This window comes from Lacerta agilis, chromosome 2 (genome assembly GCF_009819535.1).
Source record: "Lacerta agilis isolate rLacAgi1 chromosome 2, rLacAgi1.pri, whole genome shotgun sequence".
Classification (NCBI taxonomy): domain Eukaryota; kingdom Metazoa; phylum Chordata; class Lepidosauria; order Squamata; family Lacertidae; genus Lacerta; species Lacerta agilis.
The window spans coordinates 69,179,320-69,201,612 of NC_046313.1; the positions used below are offsets into that span (position 1 = coordinate 69,179,320).

The window sequence follows — 22,293 nt, forward strand, 5'->3', positions numbered from 1 at the left end:
TAAGGACTACTCATTCAAACAGGAAGGCTGCAAGTTCAAACACTAAACATTTAGCAATGAACAAGTGTTTTGTCTCCCTCACTCCAGGCAGAAACCTCTCTGAACTTTATATCCCAGTGGAATTTGTATGCATGTTTGGCAGGGGAAGTGACAGAAAGGGAGCCCTGCCGCTAAGTCTCAGGGGTCGGTAGTGTGTGCAGGCTCAGCTCCAAAGGAAAGAAGGAATGTAACATGGAACCTCCAGAGGGGAGGGAGAGAAAGAGGGAGAGGGAGAGAGAGAGAGAGTTGTGGTGGGCAAAGAAATAATACAGGAAACTTAAAAGGGGAGGAGGGCACCATTAGGGGCTGCAAACCATTGTAGCAAGCCATAGTGATTGAAAACAAGGGCTTAAAAGTGTTTCACTAAGGAAAGAACCCACATTGCATGGGTCTTTAAGCAAGCATTCAATGTCAACTATGTCCTTCAGCAGGTCACACACATTAAAAATATATTTCCAAGTAATATTGCTAAAATATGCCATCATAGTTGTACCAGTTTATTATAATTGAAGCCCTCTGAAGGATTCAATCTAAACTATTGTACCCAAAATACCAATGGGATGTTAAGGTCAATGTGACCATTACTGATTTGTGCCATGAAAACATTTCTTCGCTGAAAGAAGCAGGTGACAAATGGACATACTGACAACTTCCAAGCCCCAAGAACAGCGATGTTTTGTGCCTCAAAATGCTGCATTTCATGCAGCTACCATGATCATAAATGTCTGGGAGAAGAGGCTTTCAATGAATGTGGCAATCTCCTCAGCAGCAAACCATTTGCTACTGAAAGACATTTGATATGTTGCCTCTCACCTCCCAATCTCATAGTAGGATGCTTTCCAATCTTTGGTCCCAGCAGACTGGAATCAATTTGTCTCAGTTCAGGCATAACAACAACAAGAATAGAGCCATAGATGATGCATGCAATGCAACTATCAATACATTAGTCATTTAAAACTCCGCTATATATATATACCTGGGCTGGAGAGTTTGTGTGGGTACACCTGTAAGCCATAAAAGACATCTGTTTCTTCCATGACTCAAATTAAAATTTCAATATGTATTTTTCTTTTTAAAAAATAAATAAATAAATAAATCCCACTTAGAAACCAAAAACCTTAAGAACTTCAGCAACCTTCATTCCACTAAGATTATGTTAGGACCCTCACGCCAACAATTGTATATAAAGAAGGGGGGGGAGGGAGAGAAAGAGAGAGAATGCAGAAACTGATGAAGCCACAGCAAAGAGGAGTTTAAAAATAGAAATTTGCTGCTGCCAACATTTGTACTGAAGTCGTAGCTATTTCAAACACAGATATAGGTGTAAACAATGGAGCACAACTAAATATGTTCCTCACTACTTCTTGTGATATTTCGAAACTTTGCACATATTAACAGTTCTCAGCGAAGTGTTAACGCTAATATATTGTCCTGTCGGTCTTTTGCTTGTTTACAGTTGCTTGAGTCCTTCTTCAGCACTTAAGGAAAGGGTTTCTTAGGTATTGTTTAAAAAATGATAAAGGACGATAGAAGTTATCTCGGTCAGGCATTTTAGAACACATAGATATGGTACACACACAACTTCACCCCACCACTTCGGGAAGGGGTAGTTGGCTAGGATCCGGAACAGCGCTTGATTTGTGCCTAAGCGTCTGGGCGAGCGGGAGTCGGGGGAAGAGAGAACCTGCGCGCTGGCCAACTTCTCCCATCCGCCCCAACTAAAACGGGACACCACCCCCCAAAACGTCCCCTCGACATCTGAGTACCCCTGGGCAATGCAGATCGGCTGCATTATTTCTTTAATAAATAAATAAACAAAAACAAAAAAAACCCCAAGAACAACTGAAGTAGTATCGCTGCAGGTACTTGGAGTGGGACAAGTGCCAAAGCAGTCGCCCCACAGCACGCAATCCGTATCAAGTTGCGAGGCGAGCGCCCGCCCGCCAGCCAAAGGCTGCACTCGCCCGCGGTGGAGGCTGCTGCTGCTACGGCTGCCAGGTGCCTGCCTGCCCTGGCAGCCTACATGGGTGAGGGGCTCTCACTTACGTGTACTGCTGGGGAAAGCTGTAGCCATCCGCGGCGGGAGCCGAGAGGACGAGGCACAGGATTATTTGGCTGCACAGAGCCGGGACGATGCAAGATGCGCCGCAGGTCTGAGCGGAGAACGCCATTTTTCCATTAAAAATTCAGCGGCGGCACCAACTCTTCACCCTCTCCCCGGCGGCGGTGGCGCTGGGCTGCCAAAGACACCCTCCCCGCTCGGGCTGGGAACCTGCGAGGGGCTTCTTGAGGGACCGGCGCCGCTGGATCTCCTCCGGCTACTCCAGAGAGGCGCAAGAGTCCAGTCAGTCAGCTATAAGCAAGTGGTGGCGGCCGCAGCCCTCCGTCCTCACACTCAAATGCCACGAGCGGGGCAGCTCTCGGGTGGCTGAGGCGAGAGAGGAGGGGGTCGGGATAGCGCGGCTGGGGCTCCCTACACAGCCAGCTAGGCGGGTGGCGGCGGCGGTGGCTGCTGCTGCTGCTGCTGCTGCTCGCTCCGGCCCTCACGCGGCGGGCTCGGCTCCGTTGTGGCAAACACTGAGCGAATACAAACTGCTACTTTCCCTCAAATAGGCGGCCAACCTGCCCAGCCTCCTCCCCTCGCATCCCTCCTCCTCCTCCCCCTCCTCTCCGCATCCCTCTCTTCCCGCCGCCCTCCCCTCGCTTCGGTACGCTCTCCATCCTCGGCAGCCACCACGGCGCATGCTCCCGAGACAGCCGGCGGCTGGCGAACCAGCGTCCTCTCAGCCTCTGGACCTTTCGCTGGGCCCAGGCGGCCCTGGCTAGCTGCTGCGCGCGCCCCCCGCCAAGCGTCACGCAATCGCCCTCGCCTGCTCGTGGCAGCAGGGGGCTGGCGCGCTCGCGTGCCTTAGCCGCCAGGGCACGTGCCGCCGCCCGGCTCGCGAGGCAGTTGGTGCAGCTACATTGTCCGGGTCCTGTGAAACTTGCACTCCTCTTGACCCCGCAAGTGCTAGCGAAGAGGATTTCTGCCCCCCCCCCCGCCCCACCACCAGCGCTTCCCTCTTCTCCAACTGGTGCGTACCAGTTACCCCAGCCTGGCAAACTCTCTCGGTGTGTAGGCAGTTTAATGCAGGTCATTCACCTTGAATCTGCGCCTAGCTCTCCCCCGCCCCCGCCCCCCAATGCAGTTAGCGCAGCTACCCCAGGAATACCGGTACATCCACTCCTGTTTTGGCCCATGAAAGTTAACACCTGCCAATCAAACTGACTCATCAGCTGCAAGTTCCTCTAGGCTACTATTATAGGAAATTAAATTGCCGGGGGAGGGGGGGGCAAGAGAAATTCTGTACATAATTTGAGGCCGATCCCTGAGAAGGTAGGCCTACACCTCGGCAATTCGTCGGAGCTATCCCATTTTAGGAGTGCCTTCTATTAAACTGAGTTTGGAAAACCCTCGCCAAATTTATAATTCGAGGAGATTCGTGAAGCCTAGAGTTTGGTTTGGCTAGGTTTAATTTTTGAAACTGGTTAGGAATTGAATTTTGATCGAACATGGACAGGCAGAATCCTCCAGACATCATGATGACCAATCTCAAATATGTTCCTGGGTATACTTTTGGCAGCTCCCCTCATAATGCATTAGTGAGAAAATACCAGGTTACCAGCTTCCAAAGCAACTGGCGGCATAATGCTCCAAAGGCTGCATGCACACCTTAACTTTGAGAAGTGTATTCTTCTACCACCTCAAATCTGTACATTGAAATATACTGCAAATTTTCCTATTTTACATTGTACCTTGTTAAAAATACCATTCTCAAATGTGATTCCCCCCCCCACCGAATTTTAAAATGAAATATGGGGGGAATGTTGTGATAAATATGAAAGGCAGGAGTTGTTTTTAGAGGCCAAACAGGTAGAAGGAACACAGTAAATGTTCTATTCCATACACTCTAACAACTATGCACAAAGGATGCATAATCTCACTGATTTAAATCCCACTGATTTAGTGGTACATGGTTTTCATTGTAGCCTACCCTACGTAGGACTACAGTTCTATGTATGTTTCTGCTGAAATAGCTCCCACTAGGGCTTATTCCCTGTAGGCTACTGCAATCCTAAACACACTGAGTGGAGAGTAAGTGCCACTGAACACAGTGGAATTTACTTCCAAATAAGACTGCTTCAAGTTGTGCTGTTCAGCTGCAGTCCTATGAACACTTACCTGACAGTAGTTTACATTGAAGTATGTGTGACTGAAGGTGCTTCTAGACCTGGTTATAGTGCATTCATCTTTAAGAGACTAGGTGACATTGCATCAAAGCAAGAAATATCCCACACTTTCCACTGCATTTTCCCATCATCCCCAAAAGTTCAATCTTTTGACAAAGGGAGTTTGTTGTGAAAGACTACCCAACCAGCTACAATTGTGTGATGTCAATTTGCCAGTATGTGATTGAATCCCACCCCAAAATGGATGTTCCCTCACTTCCAAATAGATATACAGTACACAGGATCAGGCTGTAATGCTGATCTAAAAGCCTTGTTATTTTCACCAAGAAACAATGTAAATGAGCAAAGACACATAGTTTCACAGTAAGAAGCACATATATCCCATGTATCTTGCTGATTTTCTAGTCCTGGAATGCTGCATTTATTAACTCGACAAACTGGCTACTTTGATGAGATTTTCTCTGCTGGATTCATAATTTTAGGACTCTGTTGTAGAGATGGGAGGGAACAAGAAAAGGGGTTACCCAAGCTGAATATACAGCCATTTAGCACACATTTAAAACCGGACAAGTACAAAGTCTTCAGGACCATTAGTGTTTCCAGCACTAAAAGTAACTTAGAAGATTCAGTGCAAATTAATCCCATAGAGAGAGGGAGAAATAGCAATGTACCTATTTAATGGGTATAATTGGAGGATATAAGAGTCATTTCACTGTGGCCTACCAAAAAAATCTAGTACTCTAAGGGATTCCCCTTAAATGGTGCAGCCTCAAGAGTCTGCCCTACATATTGCCAGAGTCAAGTGTTGCTTCTGGAAATATATGTGTAATTTCTTAATCCCCCCCCCCTTTTTTGCAGGAGCTCAGCTGAAAGAGTGGAAGGATGACAATGCTCCATCCACAATGCCCATGTGAGTCAACAAAATGAGTGACAGAAAACATCGCACTGGGCAGCATTTACAAAATACTTTTGTGACGCGGGTGGCTCCATGGTCTTTCCGATCAGGAGGTCGGCAGTTCGAATCCCCGCGACGGGGTGAGCTCCCGTTGCTCGGTCCCAGCTCCTGCCCACCTAGCAGTTCGAAAGCACGTCAAAGTGCAAGTAGGTACTGCTCCGGTGGGAAGGTAAACGGTGTTTCCATGTGCTGTTCTGGTTTGCCAGAAGCGGCTTTGTCATGCTGGCCACATGACCCGGAAGCTGTATGCCAGCTCCCTCGGCCAGCAAAGCGAGATGAGCGCCGCAACACCAGAGTCATTCGCAACTGGACCTAATTGTCAGGGTTCCCTTTGCATGGACAGGCAGAGTCCCCCAAACCCCAGGCAACCCCTGAGCAGAATAATGACACAAGACAATGTTCTATGGGATTAAAATTGGCCACAACTTTATTAAGATTCAGATGTAGGGAGACCTTGGCTCAGGCATTGGGCGTTTATCCTTCCCAGCCCCCAGCCGGGGATCTGGGAAACTTCAGGGTTATCCAGAATGTGTGGCTCTGGAGAACATATGTTGAAGCAGAGAGCCCGCCCCCCCTTTCACCGTCGCTGGAGGGGGAGGGCAATGGCAACCTCTTGGCGTATGGTCAATGCCTCCCCCCTAGACCCCTTTAACAGGAACCCTGGTATTGCAGCCATTTAGGAAGATGGCTAAAGGATTCCGCCCAAGGCCTGAAACCACCAAAGTTGTAACTTTTTGCTACGGGAAAGGTGAAACCTGCCAATGCAGGGAAATTCCTTTCCGGCCCTTCAACAGCGGCCTTGACATATCAGCGCCTGCGTACCTGTGGACAAGAGGTTAACCTGCAAAAGTAAGAGTTAATTGAGGGAGTGGAGGGTGGGAGAAGCTCTGGAGCCCGACTGCCATTTCCCCAGGTAAGCTACGCCTTCTATTGTGTGGGCTGGATTGTCCCTCCCCTTACCTGGCCAATCCCCCTGGCAACGCCTCCCCCAGGCGGGATTGGACGCTGGCTGAGGTAGGCGGGGACCACAGGTATCCAGCCTGGGGAAGGCAAAACCACCCTGAACTGGCAGGAGCTGCTCTGGAGTCCAAGGGGGCTGCACGCAACCACACAAAAGTTGCTCCCTATTTAATGTGGGGAATGGTCATTACCTTTACCTTTACCTTAAACATAACTTCTTTTTAGTGAGTCTTGAGTGTGTTTCTGGAAACTGTTCAGATTTAACTTTTTGGTGTGGCAGTGCACTATCTTGCAGTATACCGAGCTTCACTTGTCACACTGCATTGTATATCGAGTTTATAAACCCCATGTAATAACTGAAATAGGCTTCTTCCACAGTGGAAGGTAGCTTGTATGAAGACAATGTGAAAGGTATTGTTTCTACTCATCATTTGGGCTCCATGTGATGTCATCTTGTCAAACATTTGTAGAGGTTTTTTGAAACAATGTTGTTTGCAAATGGAACTCATGCCCTTTCCACGTTGAATAAGATCTTAGGAGTGGATAAGGTAATTTGCCCTTCTGACAAAATGAGTTTTAGCCAACCAGAGTTCGACAACATCTGGAAGAGGCAACAGCAACATTCTTAGAGCAATTTTTAGGCAATATGCCTACCAAAGTGGTTAACAGCCAGTTAAAACATTTCAAACACATTAAAATCATGCTACACACTTAAAAGTCCTCATGAAATAACCCACTGAACCTAGTTAAACATAAAAATTCAAAGTGCAGAGGAAAAAAATTGAAGCCAAAGTTCTGGGTGAAGGAATTAATGTTTAACTCATTATATTTGAAAGTGGTAAGGGTTGCCACCAATCTGAAGGGAAAGGGGAAGGAATTGTTCTGTGAACCGCCCTGAGACTTCCAGGTATAGGGTGGTATATAAATTAAATTAAATTAAATTAAATTAAATTATTAAAATATCAATTGTTGGGTGGCCCTGTAAAGCACCTTCCTATACTGAATTCATGGCAAATGTGGCACCACCAAGATAGCTTCCTCTGCAGATCTCAGTGTCTGGCAGGTAATATGTTTCATCGCATTCCTATGTCCTGAGCAGTATAGGGCTTTGTATACCAGTACATCAGTAGTAAAGAAGCAGCCAGTGCAACTCCTTCAGAACAGAGGTAATGACTCCATGGAAGGCTGTCCAAGTCCAGCAACAGCCTTTTGCTCTAGTTGCAGCTTCCAGACCAACCTCAAGAGTACCGTAGTTTCACGCAGAGTATGTTGCAACTGTAACTGTTTTCATTTATTGTAAGCTACCACGAGAATCTGCCTAAATATCATGGGACAATTTTTTTAAATAGAAGAAATACATAATAAATAAAGCATGTTTCTGCAGAAGCTTTTGAGTGCTGAAGTACAGTAAAGATATGTCAGGCGTATGGAAAACGCACATCGGGCCCTCCTGTGATACATGCTGAACATGGGGGTGGCCAACACAGTGCTTTCCAGGTGGCTGAGGCTGAAGGAAGCTATGGTCCAATATACCTGGAGAGCAGTACATTGACTACCACTGCTCTATGCAGGCTCCACAGCAGCTCCTAATGCTTCTGTGCATGTACACCTTATCCAAGTCACTCTGCGCATGAAAACTGTAGTTGCCATGATTCAAGAGCCTGAACAAATCAGGCTTTGTTGCTTGTTATTTATTTGCATTTTATATGCATTGCTTTTAAATTGTTACCTGACCCAAGCCCTTGAAGTAGGAGCAAGGCTAGAAATCAAAGCAAACAAATTAAACTAACACATTACCTTCTTTGCCAGCCTTATTTTCATAGACCACTGGGATAAAAACCACTTCATATACTAAAACTGGAAACACATTCCATAATATACTGCAGCACATAAGGGCCATTATAATGCTTCAAATAATTTTAACATCAATATGTGTTCATGTGTATTTTTAATTACTTTAAAGTTATTTGGAGGACTTTTCTCTTTAGTATTATATTGTCCTGAACTCCTTGCCTACCTCATTGCAAGTCAGTATGTCAAGTCCCAAGTTCTACAGCCAGGAAACACAGTCCAGGGTCAATGCACGTATTTAAAGCCCAAAACCCAAAGGTTAGGAAACACACTCCAGAGTCCAGCCCAAGGAACTGCCCTGCAGAGGTCCTAGACCAGGCATAGGCAACCTTCGGCTCTCCAGATGTTTCGGACTACAATTCCCATCATCCCTGACCACTGGTCCTGTTAGCTAGGGATCATGGGAGTTGTAGGCCAAAACATCTGGAGAGCCGAAGGTTGCCTATGCCTGTCCTAGACCATTCAAACCAAGGTCCATCAATGTGGGCAATTAATAAGACACAGCATCTCAGCTGCGCTTCCTTTTTACACCACCCATGCTGATTGCAGCACCTGAGCTTCATGAGGCATGTGGCCCTCACCTGTTCTGAGCCTACTCCAGCTGGGAATCATGCACCTTCTCACGGAGCTCGCAAGCCCCACCTGGCCACCTTGGGAGCTGGCGTGTGGGCCCTTGCCTGCCTTACAGCCTTTGGAGACTGTAAAGGGTTGGATGTGTGCTAATAAATTGAGACTTAATCCAGAAAAAAACCTGAGGTGGCTCTGTTCAGGAGAGAGGTGAACCCTGGAATAAATATCAAAGTGTTAGTGATGACCTCCTCCCTTACCATTCTGCCTGCTGCCTAAGATCTGCTGAGTCCCTTCTCTATGCCCCATAGTTGGCTTCATTCAGGAGAAGGATTTCATGTAAGGAAAAATGTTTATAAGAGCTGTTTAGATGCCTTGTGGACCTATTTATTTATTGCATTTATATACCATCTGCCAAAGAACCCAAGACCATTTGCAACTTGAAATATTTACACAAATCATACAAGATATTATTTGGACAATTTTAGGAGCAGCTGGCGGTAGCTCCATGGCATGGGCTCCTTGTCTTCTGACTAAGGTCTCAAGCAGCCCTGGGGAAATTGGAGGGTGGGGCTGTCCCAACAATTACCTCAGGCCACAGAGAATTGCTTCAGGGGCTGATGGTAATCTGCTCCCTGGCCTGGCTTCGGCCTTTCCTCAGGGCACACAAGTCCAAAGTAGCCTCAGGGAAGATGACAGTGGGGCTGTCCAACAGTTTTCTCAGGCGGCTGCTGATCCCTTCAATGGCTCTGTTATCCCTAGCCTGGGGTACTTAATAAATGTTGACAAGCACCATGTTTTATATGCAAAAGGTCCTAGCTCTAAGACCCTCAATAATTTCTGTCAGAATAAACAGTACTGGGCCAGGTGGACAAAGGACTAAATCCAATCTAAGTCCTAGTTGGAGTGGACCCGTTAAATCAGGGGTTAGCAAAAATTTTCACCAGGGGGATGGTCCACTATCCCTCAGACCTTGTGGGGGGCCGGACTATATTTTTTTTGGGGGGGGGATGAACGAATTCCTATGCCCCACAAATAACCCAGAGATGCATTTTAAATAAAAGCACACATTCTACTAATGTAAAAACACCAGGCAGGCCCCACAAATAACTCAGAGATGCATTTTAAATAACAGCACACATTCTATTCATGTAAAAACACCAGGCAGGCCCCACAAATAACTCAGAGATGCATTTTAAATAACAGCACACATTCTATTCATGTAAAAACACGTTGATTCCCAGACTGTCCACGGGCTAGATTTAGAAGGATACTGACAAGCTGGAACATGTCCAGAGGAGGGCAACCAAAATGGTCAAAGGCCTGGAAACGATGCCTTATGAGGAACGGCTTAGGGAGCTGGATATGTTTAGCCTAGAGAAAAGAAGGTTAAGGGGTGATATGATAGCCATGTTGAAATATATCAAAGGATGTCATATAGAGGAGGGAGAAAGGTTGTTTTCTGCTGCTCCAGAGAAGCGGACACGGGGCAATGGATTCAAACTACAAGAAACAAGATTTCACCTAAACATTAGGAAGAACTTCCTGACAGTAAGAGCTGTTGGACAGTGGAATTTGCTACCAAGGAGTGTGGTGGAGTCTCCTTCTTTGGAGGTCTTTAAGCGGAGGCTTGACAGCCATCTGTCAGGAATGCTTTGATGGTGTTTCCTGCTTGGCAGGGGGTTGGACTGGATGGCCCTTGTGGTCTCTTCCAACTCTATGATTCTATGATTCTAGAAGGCGATTGGGCTGGATCTGGCCCCTGGGCCTTAGTTTGCCTACCCATGCGTTAAATTAATGAGCATGGCTAACATTAGTCCATTAATTTCAATGGATGTGCTCTGAGTAGGACAACCCAAAGATTCTGGTGTAGTGTAAGATAGCTTCCTGTGTTCCTGTAGTCTGAAAGGCAGATAAATAATCATGCAGACATGATTTTATATACTATAGACATATCCTTTCTTGACTGACTTTTCCTTAATCTAAACTGTCCTTATAAACTTTTTGTTCTGTACATGGAATACATTCCGTAGCTCTGTTCAGTTTTACTGCCCTTCTCTGGGCATTTAGTAATCTTATTTGGGATGGCCTGAGCAGAATTGCTCAAAGATCTAATATTGTGGACAAATGCTATTGTCTGCATTATTTTCTACCCGTTGCCTAATAAATCCTACAAATGTCTTTATCCATTTGAAGGCTGTAACATACTGAGCTGCCCCCCCCCAAGGAGCAAGGAGCTATTTAAAAGATTCTAAGATATATTTTCTTGAGCAGAAATATTTTTAATTCACTTTATAGGCTCAACTAGTGTTATTTTCTGGTTATGCATCACTTTAATTTATCAACCACACATTTCATTTGCTATTTCATTGCCTCTTCTCCTACTGTTCTTCAGCAGTCTGTTTCTAATTACTTCACATCTAACCTATCCATGATTAGGATGATCTGAGAATGCTAAACAGGACTTCCAAACACAAAGGTCATGATCAAGTCATGCTTCAGCACATAGAATTTTGCTCTTAAGTTTTGTTTGTTTTGTTTTGTTTTTTGCTAGCATCCAGTGTTCACTTTCTTGGGAGTAAATCCTGTTAAACTCAGTGGAACTTAACAGCCAAGTAAACATGCATGGGATCAATCTGAAGAAGACACATTAATTTAAATGAGAGTTAAGCACTTAACTTAGACTGAACCATGACCAGAGAGGAAAGTAGCATAATTATTGATATGCAGAAAGGATGTCCTATGGACTCACAAGTAATAATAATAATAATAATAATAATAATAATAATAATAATAATAATAATATTTATTATTTGTACCCCGCCCATCTGGCTGGATCTCCCCAGCCACTCTGGGCGGCCTCCAACAGAAATCAAATACAAAAATATCAAACATTAAAAACTTCCCTAAAAAGTGTTCTTTTATAAAGGACATTTGTCCATTCTAGCAGTTGGTCTCACCATCCGTGAATAAAATTGAGCACCATTTCACAGTTATTTATTGTTTGAAACAATATTTATTTGGTCTGCATCCCATTGAATTCAATGGGGCTTACTTACAAACTTGCATTCTTACCTGTGACTTTGACCCACTGAATACAATGTGACATATTACCAGGTAAATAAGGGCAAGATTTGGCAATTAATCTCTGCTTCATGTCCTCGGGAATAAAAAATACAGTGATGACAGAATGCAAAAGTGTTCAAAGTCTGCTCTGGCATTCCCATGGGTCAGATTCACCATATGCCACTGTTACCAGATACTTTTATTTATTTATTTTATATATAAAAAAACTAGGCCAGTGTCTTGCATTTTGAAGTAACTTTCAGAAATACAGTGGTACCTAGGAAGTTGAACGGAATCCGTCCTGGAAATCCGTTCGACTTCCAAAACGTTCAGAAACCAAGGTGCGGCTTCTGCAGGTCCTGCAGCCAATCAGAAGCCGTGGAAGACGTTTGGCTTCTGAAAAACATTCACAAACTGGAACAATCACTTCTGGGTTTGTGGCGTTTGGGAGCCAAAACATACGAGTACCAAGGCATTCGACAACCAAGGTACGACTGTACATGAAGCAAAGGCAGAACGGTCCTTGGTGATACATTGCAACCAAGTTACTGTTTATGAAACCATAGCGAAAATTTGCCACAAAACAGCACTAGAATGCCAGCACAAAGTTTGCCCATAGGGGTGTACTACTAGCAATTTCTCTGTATCAGAGTAATACAGAGGTAATGTGTAGGTAAGACAGAGCAGAGAAGCCAGCTCAGGGACTTAATTGTTTGTTTGCTTGTTGGTTCATAAAAATGTTTATATACCGCTGTATCATTGAGATACTGTGTTTCACAGTCACTTACCAATAACAAAACCATAAAGTAAAACCATAAAAATCTAAAACATGTTAAAAGCAAAATAATTAAAAACAAACACCAGCAGGTCATTGTAGGGGATGTACTCTTCATTACTTGCATTCTACCTGGCGGAATAGAAAAGTTTTCAGCAGGCATTTAAAAGTTGGCACAGAATGTGCCCGCTGGATTTCTGTTGGAGGGGTGTTCTACAGGACTGGGTCAATTACATCAAAGGCTTGGTTTCTTGTTGTCAAACGAGCCTCACCAACTCAAGGGACGAGTTTTTTTAAGAGGCACTTTTTCCTGTATTAGAATCTTTCTACATTTACTGTTGCTGCTTGCTGAGACTACACCTGATTTGGGAGGTTTCTCTTAGAAATCTTGCTGCATACTTCACTTGTATATTTATTTTGGTGTTTTCTTACGTCAGTCACCCTTCTCTCCCGCCCCACCCCCCAGTTAATCATCCAGCCTTTTGCACTTGTGGTTGTCAATGTAGCTAACTGGGTTACACTTTGTTTATTTTGAACTTGGCAGTCTAGGAGCAGGCAATCTGCAGAAAAGAAACTGTTTGAAAGTCATCAAAAAATATGTTGGAGGGACGACTGAAGGGATTAGTTAGAATATATGACAGGGAACATGCTGGTTTACACCTGCTTGTTTCTAGATTAGCCCTGACATTGCACGCAGCCAGAATCCATTGCCCAGGCTGCAAATGTGAATTAATGCATCAGAGGGTTTCATATACTATCATCTTTACCCAGACAGCTATACATGCAAACTTTGTAAATTTATGGCCAATCAGTGCTGTTAAGAGAACATCCATTACCAGCATAAAAAACTATATTGGATAGAGGCATGTTACACCCACACCCACACACCCACACAACTTGAGGCTCTTCTTATATAGGGCTAAGGAAGTACTGGAATTCACTTCTGTTTATCCAGAAGATCCATCTTCCATGGTTTCCACTGAGTATGTGGAGTGGAAGACTGAAAACACTTCTGCGGAGGTTGGTTAATGCCTGTTTGCTGGATCTTGCTTGGGTGGTGCAAGATGCGTAAAAGGTGGGCATAACATTCTAGAGAAGGATAGGGAACGAAGGCAGGCGGAACTGCCTGAGAGAGGAATTAGGCAAGATGCTGGACCAATAGCAGTTTCTGGACTATTTTTAAAGGTTGCTCCATATTACAACAATCTAACCAAGAGGTTACCAGATACAAAGGTATCTCCAGCCATGTGTATCTGGGCTTATCTAAGGCAGAAGTAGCACCTACAGTGAGGTGGAGCTGCAGAGCCACTCTTCTGACACTTGCATCGCTGCTGCTTACCTGAACAGGGATGGGGCAGTGGCAAGGTCATGGCCATGTGGTTGCAGTGGGGGTGGTGGTGGGGCCTGTGCAGCAACCATGCAGCCCCAGTGTCAATTCCAGCCTGTCCCAGTTCTGAGCAGGCAAGCAACAGTGTGACACCAGGGACAGGAGGGTGGCTCCAGCACATGTAGCACTTCTGAGCTAAGAGCATATCAGAAATTAAGGGCCAGTTCAAATGTTCCTTTTTACGTTTGGTTGCTTGCAGAAACTCCTGCATAGGATTGGGGTTGTCACACAATGAAAGAAAACTTGATCCGGAGGTCTCCAGTGTGGGACCTGCAATTACACATGAATCCAAGGAGGCCTTCTCTGGTAGCCAGGGGCGGGGCGGGGCCTGCTCCATCCCCTTCTCCCTATCCTGAAATTAGACGGGAAAGGAGGAGCATCCGGTTGACTCCCATACAACAGGTTGCAGTGTGTGGAGTGTGTGTGGTGCCCATGAAACTTTCTCCAATTTGCAACTATGTCCAGGTGCCCAAGTCTGGCGACCCCTTAGTTCATAATTAATTTAAGTTTACCTTTTTAAATCTAGCAATAAAATATGCATAAATATGCGTATGGTTCTGAAGCAAGAAACCTTTGTTAATATTTTAAAATTATACATGCATGCTTTAGAGTAGGCATCATCTCAGAAGAGGTAGCCCTTCCTTCTTAGCTGTAAGCTGCTTTGAGTCCCTGTCAGGGGGGGAAAGGTGCGCTATAAATAAGTAATACAATAATAATAACCCCATCCTTTGTAATGTCACTCTGAAGAAGAGGCACACCACTTGCGGTATTTATAAATATTTATATTAGTACTTTTATTTTAAAAAAATAAGAATTTCTAATCAGCTCGCCTTTTTAGCAAAATGTTTATTAATTCATCTAATCAATTCATTGATTAAACACTTCAAAACCTAGTTGTGGCAGATCTGTTCATGGAAGTGATAACACCACATGCATTTTACCAAGCGTGTCACCTACTCATGTGCAGGGCCTGCTTGCCTATCCTGGTACACCCATTGGCAGACTCAGTGGGACTTATTTCCAAAACAGCCTCTCCAGGACTGAGCTTTAAGTTGTTATATGTAACACTAGAGTAACTTTATTGAGGTGTCCTAGATTTAGAAGAGGATTTGCCCCTGTGGCTAAGATTTAATTATGTGTTTATTTGGATTTTTAACCTGTCCTATTTCCAAAGGCTCAGGGTGAGCAATACCAATTAGAAACAAGCAGCTAAAATACTTGCATGTATAAATAATATGTACTTTTTTAATAAATAAAAAAAATCAGCTACTGTACTAAAAAAAAACCAGTTCTACCCAATTGCAGCCATAAGATAAAATGCCCTCAAAATAAGGTTTGGTACCGCTTCCAGCACTTGCAAGTATACCTACTGCAATCCCTTATGCAAGTTCAGCTACTGAGTGAGAGTATGGGAAATGGTGGCTGACATACCACTAAAGTGAGACAAATAAGAACAGGAGGTAATTAAGAGAAAACAGATGATAATGGCTAATGCATATTCTGACTTTGGAAGCTTCCTCGTCTTTATCCAAGTATTCTTTAGCTTGAATGGCTCAGCTGGTGATGTACTACCATATGCATAAGGTAAAGGGACCCCTGACCATTAGGTCCAGTCGTGTCCGACTCTGGGGTTTCAGCGCTCATCTCGCGTTACTGGCCGAGGGAGCCGGCATACAGCTTCTGGGTCATGTGGCCAGCATGACAAAGCTGCTTCTGGCGAACCACAGCAGTGCACGGAAACGCCATTTACCTTCCCACTGGAGTGGTACCTATTTACCGGTATCTACTTGCACTTTTGATGTGCTTTTGAACTGCTAGGTGGGCAGGAGCTGGGACAGAGCAACGGGAGCTCACCCCATCGCGGGGATTCGAACCGCCGACCTTCTGATCAGCAAGCCCTAGGCTCTGTGGTTTAACCCACAGTGCCACCTGCATCCTGATCATATGCATACCCCATAGTTAACCTATGGGTTTTGTTACCACAAGATTAGTGACCATAGTTCCCCTTGGTCGTTTGTTTGATTGGCAATACCTGCTGCTTGTCCAGAGCTTATCCTGTGATAGGCACTGACTTTTACCCCTTGCAGCATCTCAAGTGGACAAAATGTGGGGAAGAAGCAGGCCTCGGGTTATCATCATTGTGGTGGTAGTGGTGAATCAAGCCTTGGCCACCTCCAAAGATCCATCCTGAAGACAGCTGAGGAGTTAGCATGGAAGAGAAGGTGGGTCCTCAGCTGCTACCTACCCCATATTGTCAAGCAATGACACAGATGCCAATGCCAAAGCTTTTATTGAACAGCATTGGTGATAGAGGTGGTTCTGAAAGCAGAACAGATGAAGAGGATTACCATTGTAACAATTTGGCAGTTCCCCACTGCTGCATTCTCACTGCTGCGATATTGGCTTCATAAATGCATAATTGCCTACCGAGCAAGTTACGAAGGTTCCACTAAAACAAGAGCAATAATAGCTAGATGCATGCTAGTCACTGTTGATATCCTTGCTGTAGGCCTCATTTGTGGTCTGCATTTTGCTAGGTATGAGGAATTATCTTGCATTTGCAACTCTTGGAGGGCTGCCTGGAAAGAGTCATGAAAGATGCGCAGGGACAGTAATAAGTCATTGTCAGGAGTTGCCACAGAGCAAGTGAGAGAGTGAAAGTGGTGTCCATGCCTAGGTGCTGTTGCCTCAGCTGCCTTCCACCACTGATGGAACTCCTGCTGTTCACATCAGGGGATCTACCTGTTGGTGAAGAGAGTGTGGTCAGTAATACAGATGTCAATGCAGTTTAGGTAAAAAAGGTAACGGTCAAGAACCCCTGGATGGTTAAGTACAGTCAAAGGCAACTGTGGGATTGCAGCGCTCATCTTGCTTTCAGGCTGAGAGAGCCGGTGTTTGTCCTCAGACAGCTTTCAGGGACATGTGGCCAGCAGGACTAAAACACTTCTGGTACAAGGGAACACCATGATGGAATCCAGAGTGCATGGAAACACCATTTACCTTCCTGTCGCAGCGGTACCTATTTATCTACTCACACTGGTGTGCTTTCGAACTGCTAGGTTGGCAGGAGTTGAGACAGAGGAATGGGAGCTCACCACTGTCATGGGAATTTGAACTACCAACCTTCTGATCAGCAAGCCCAAGAGGCTCAGTGGTTTAGACCACAGCGCCACCTGCATTTAAGCAGTTTAAGATGCTGGAGAGAAGTGGGTGTTCCTGCAATATCCTGAGTCTGGACACCTGAGGAAAAGTACCTGAAAAGGTTCTGAGAATAAAAGCAGCCACCCTGAAATTACATACAATAAGGCAAGATGCGAACATGTCACTATTCACACTAGAAAAACCTTGATGCCAATATACCATCTCCATAACACTGCATTCCTAACCCTACTTACCTAGGATTAAATCCTACTGAATGTGATAGGACTAACTTCTGCATAGACGTGGTTGGGATTGTACTACTAGGCTCCTAAGCCTCTATAGAATAATAATAATAATAATAATAATAATAATAATAATAATAATAATAGGTAATTTCTTGTACCCAGCCCATCTGACTGTGTTGCCCCAACCTTTATTAGCAGCTGGATCATACGATTACACAATTTGCCTGTAAATATACAATGTACAAGGAAAATAAATAAATGTGATTTAAAATTGCCAGTAAGATATAAAGCCTGTAAACTGAAAAAAAATCCAATTTTAAAAACTGTCTGACAATAAAATAGCATCTAAATAGAGTGTTTTTATTGAAATGCAATAAAAAACTGCATCCATTTGATAGGTTACATACAGTGAATTTTTTCTTCTTCTTCCCCCTCACCTCAGGTCTTTCTGACATTCTCCAGCTATTTACTCCACCATACTGTTATGAAGAAAAGAAATCTCTAAGCAGCAAAATGATTCAAAGGCCTAGGAGACTGCCAGAGAGAAAAAGGGTATTTTCTGAATCAGTTCCCCATGAAATCACTGAAACTAGATTTGTCCTGGGGGATAACAGAATGGATCATTAGGTGCTTCAGAAAGTTCATACTGGATTTTGACACCACCCTGCAAGCAAAAAATACCAGCATTTTAAGCAGATAAATGAAAACACAGCAGTCCATTTTAACTAGGAAAAAAATGCAGTGAGTGAAGGTGGGAAGAATTTCTTAGGAGGGAAAAAAAATAATGGCTTCAAAAAAAATACAAAGGAAAGAAAGGTCTGAAAATTGTCCTTTCCTCCTCTGGTGATTTAATCACATATGAAAACTGTATAAATCAAAACTTTCCCCTTTCTCTCAAGTATAAATTAGCTCATAATTAGGCCATTGGACAAAATTTCCAGTTAAAATGAAATGCATCTTATTAATAGGTTGGAATATCTTTTGTGAATATAAAGGCTAAATCATTTGTCTCATGCAAGTCCATCAGGGACCCAATTTTAGCCTCATTCTCAATGGTTTGACCCTGCTAACTCACATTACTTTCTCCTGCTTCCCATGAGTACAGGTTAGCGGAGGCTCATGCCACCAGCATTGCAAGTTCTTGGCAGGGCAGAGAAAGCCATGGAGAATCCCACCATATTGCAATTTTCGTTCACAGGAGTGTACTTTGGCAAGTTATTCCCATGATGAAAACTGTCAAGTGGGGAGTCATTTATATCTCCATCTACTTACAAGACGTGCATGGCCATACTGAGAATCAGGAAATGTCTTAGTCTATCTGTGTCTGGTATGAATAGGCACCGATATAAACCATTTTATTTTTCACTGAAGTAACTTGCAGGAGCCCTAAGATTAAACTGTAGTGTAGAAAATGGACCTCTCGTTTCCTCATTACCCATACAAGATTTGGTTTTATCAGTTCCTTCACTGGATGGTTTCAGAGCAGATATTCACTTAGAAAATGCATGTGGTGTCTTTATATACATAAATAGATGAAGTCTGCCTCCAGGCTAGAGGCTTTTGTGTACTTAAGAGTGAAGCACACTCTGTTCATGCTTTGCTCATCCTCTTCCACTCCAGAGAAGCTCCCTGCCTCAGGTGGTATTCTAAGTTGCCTGCAAAACTTGTATTAGCCAAAGCATCGGCACATCGCTCGGTAGTGGCGTCCGCCCTGTGGAACACCCTCCCATCAGATGTCAAAAGAGATAAACAACTACCTGACATTTAGAAGACATCTGAAGGCAGTCCTGTTTAGTGAAGTTTTTAATGTGTGACATTTTAATGTATTTTTAATCTTTGTTGGAAGCTGCCCAGAGTGGCTGGGGAAACCCAGCCAGATGGGCAGGGTACAAATAAATCATCATCATCACCATCATCATCATCATCAGGAGATGTACAGCTTGTAGGACACAATTTATATCAAGTACCCAGCAACTGTATTTTCTTTTAAAGTGTTGCCACGCTCTTGTTTGGCCACCTGAATGACAGCCATTCTGCCTGTTAGACCGAGTGAGATAAGAACATTAGCATTTCAGGTCTGGAGGTAAAGGCTCTATGAAAATGTGAGGAACAAAGGAAACCTTGCTACCTTTTTCTGTGGCTGCAGGATAAATAACCCATCACAATGGGAACGCTTGAAAGGTATTAATAACATTATTATTTTTTATGATAATGTTAATTACTCCATATTTTCTCTAAGAAACTTAGGACAGCATTCTGGTGTGCTATCTCATTTTATTTGTACAATAATTCTAAAGTCAGTGGTGAGGAACCTCCAGTCTGCATGCCAAATCTTGGCCCACCAGGGTATCTGATTTGGCCTACAAGACATTTTTACCCAAACCACACCCACTTGTCAGTGGGTGTTTTCATCAGATGATGGGTACAGGGAGCAGGTATCAATTCTCCAATGGTTGCAGCCTGCAGTTCCCCAAAGGGAACTGGCATGAACAACCAAAGCAGTAAGATTTAACCCCCCACTCATCAGTTGATGAACTGGGGGTTAAATCCTCCTCAGAGCCCTGCAGGGAACATGATGGTGACCCCTCTACACACATCTTGTGAGCCAATTTTAACCAGCTGGCAAGATTACCCAATTATCAGCCACCTGATGTCGTTATTAGCCTGTGGGATAAAGGTTATAAAGACCTGGCTGGCTAGACCCCAAAAAGAATCTCTAGCTGGTAGATTAGACTGAAGCAACGCAACTAGCCTCAAGGTCCTACCTTGAGTTTCATGGTTCAGCAGGGACTTAGTTCTCCCCAATCTCAAACCGAAGATTTCCCAGTCTAAAGGCTCATCCACACTGCTGTCTGTCTCATGCCTAGAAAGCATGGGTCCAGGATGTTTCCCACTTGACTTGCTCTGGGGAAACCCACTCATTAGTGCTAAATCAGAACAAACCTCAATCCAGAGAAATCCCAAACTTCTGTTTGCTCTAACTGATCACTAAAGAGCAGTTTTCTGGTGGGTGGGAAGAAGAGGAAGTGTGGATAAGCCCTAAGTGCAACACTATGGGTGGTATTCAACTAGATTTTACTCAGAGCAGACCCACTGAAATTAATGAACACAACTAAGGTCCATTAATTTCAGTGGATATACACTGAGTAAAATGTAGTCTTGCATCAACTACATTTCACACTAAGGGAGGAATTCAACATTGCATGATTATGATAATTCCATCAGCGCAAACATTTCAGTTTGCCAGATAGAACAATCTCTTCTATCTTCCCTATGTGCTGTTCTGGGGGTTCTCTTGACAACCCACCCACCCCTGTAAGCACTGACTGAGGGACACAGCAGAGGAGAGGCGGGAGGCCCTGTTGTACTAGTAAGACCCATTGCATGGGCTCCTACTAGTGCAGCTGTTTAGTTTAATCCAGACCTAGGACTGGATTAAACAATTACCTTGGAGTAAGTCTCACTCAACACAGTGGGGCTTACCTTTGAGTATAGGATTGCACTGCATGTATTTAAGGTTTTAATAATGTGAGGCCCAGTGAAAATGTTAATTGTCAAGGTATATAGTGAATACTGGACTTCAGAAAAGCCTCCTACTAATTAAAGTTATGCCTGAAGACTTCAACATTTGGTTAAGGGATCTTTTGAGAAGCTGATTCTTTCTCTTTCCAAATTCCTGCAGAGCAAAACATATTTATGCATAAAAAGGAGGTTGCTTTTGCTGGATTATATGGTACTGAATAATTTCTTTTGAAATGGGTGTTGCTGCAGCATGGCCCAGTGTAACTTCCTTTATAACCCTGCAGTGGAGTTCATAAAGCACAACTAATTTCATACTAGTGACTATAAATGACCTTATGTTAATCCTTAGTCACGATTCAGGCAAAACAAGATCTGTGTTAAACAAAATCAGCCTAATAGTTTAAAAGTGAATAACTGGATCATAGACAGTGCAAACCAAACTGCAGAGTAAAAAAATAAGATGCTGAATTATCTGAGCACTCTTCAAACCCAATTTAAATTTCACCCACTGCTGAGACTTCCACTTACCAGCATCATAACTAATAACAGAAATGTTGCTGAAACATCAGTTTCACAAGGAGCCCATTAGGAGAATGAGAAAACAGAGACATCATACAAGAGAACCAACTTTTTTAAAAAAACAACAACAGCAAACTGTATAAACCCCTTGCATAAATGCACAAGGAGAGTGTGTAGAAATGATAGCAATGTAGTGAACTGGCTGTTTCAAAGCCTGCTCAGTAACTAAGACTGCATTTTTATTTTTATTTTAATATACTGGACTGAGAAGTAGGAATGAATTCCCAAAACCAATGTTGCTCTAGCAAGTAACGAGTTGTTGGTTGGGCCAGAGATTTAAGTGCAAAAGTATCAAACAAGTGATCTTGTGTTTAACTCGGCCATCTGAAATCAGTTTTGGTAAGAAGTATTGATAGTTACTTCCATGCAGCCACCAGCTGGATCTACAAAATTGTTGGGGGGAATTAAACGCTGCATTCTTCTGATTGTTCTATCAGCGCAAGCATTTCTACTTGCCAGGCAGTACAATCTCTACTTTTCTCCCTCCAAGTGATGTTCTGGGGTTTTTCCTGACCTTCTAGAGCAGATTGGGGGGGTCGAAAGTGCAAGGGGGCACCGCACAGCCCCCAGATCAAGATGACCTCTCCGGACGTCTTCCTCTGGAATGCAGCGTGGGACAGTCATAACTCTTCAGTCCCATTGCGCAGCAGCAACACATATCCGGAAATATGTGCACACTCAAACAGCAGAGTAAAGTTGGAAGCTGGGGCTATGAGATGTGGCATCTAAGTAATTTATTAAGCAATATATACAGGACAAAGCAATCATGGCGTCCTCTCACATCTTCTCCAAGAGAGAGAGAGAGAGAGAGAGAGAGAGAGAGAGAGAGTACAAAAGTACAATGCAACAGAAGAGATAGGATTGGCTTCCATTTCCCACACTTTCCAAGCATGGAATGTAAACACAGACATGTGATGTAACAATCACACATCCAGCAATGGGAGAGAATGAAAATACTGATGGGGGCTCAGGGGAC

At 43.9% G+C, this 22,293-nt stretch overlaps 1 protein-coding gene across 1 annotated transcript in view; it reads right to left on the minus strand.

Annotated features, from left to right (window-relative positions):
* Positions 1-2,423, minus strand: part of CACNA2D2 (calcium voltage-gated channel auxiliary subunit alpha2delta 2) — a 523,930-nt gene extending 521,507 nt beyond the window's left edge. The window contains exon 1 of the mRNA XM_033140620.1: positions 2,086-2,423. Within this exon, the coding sequence (XP_032996511.1) occupies positions 2,086-2,210 (125 nt within the window). The 5' untranslated portion in view covers positions 2,211-2,423. The remainder of the gene's footprint in view (positions 1-2,085) is intronic.
* Positions 2,424-22,293: the final 19,870 nt, after the last annotated feature.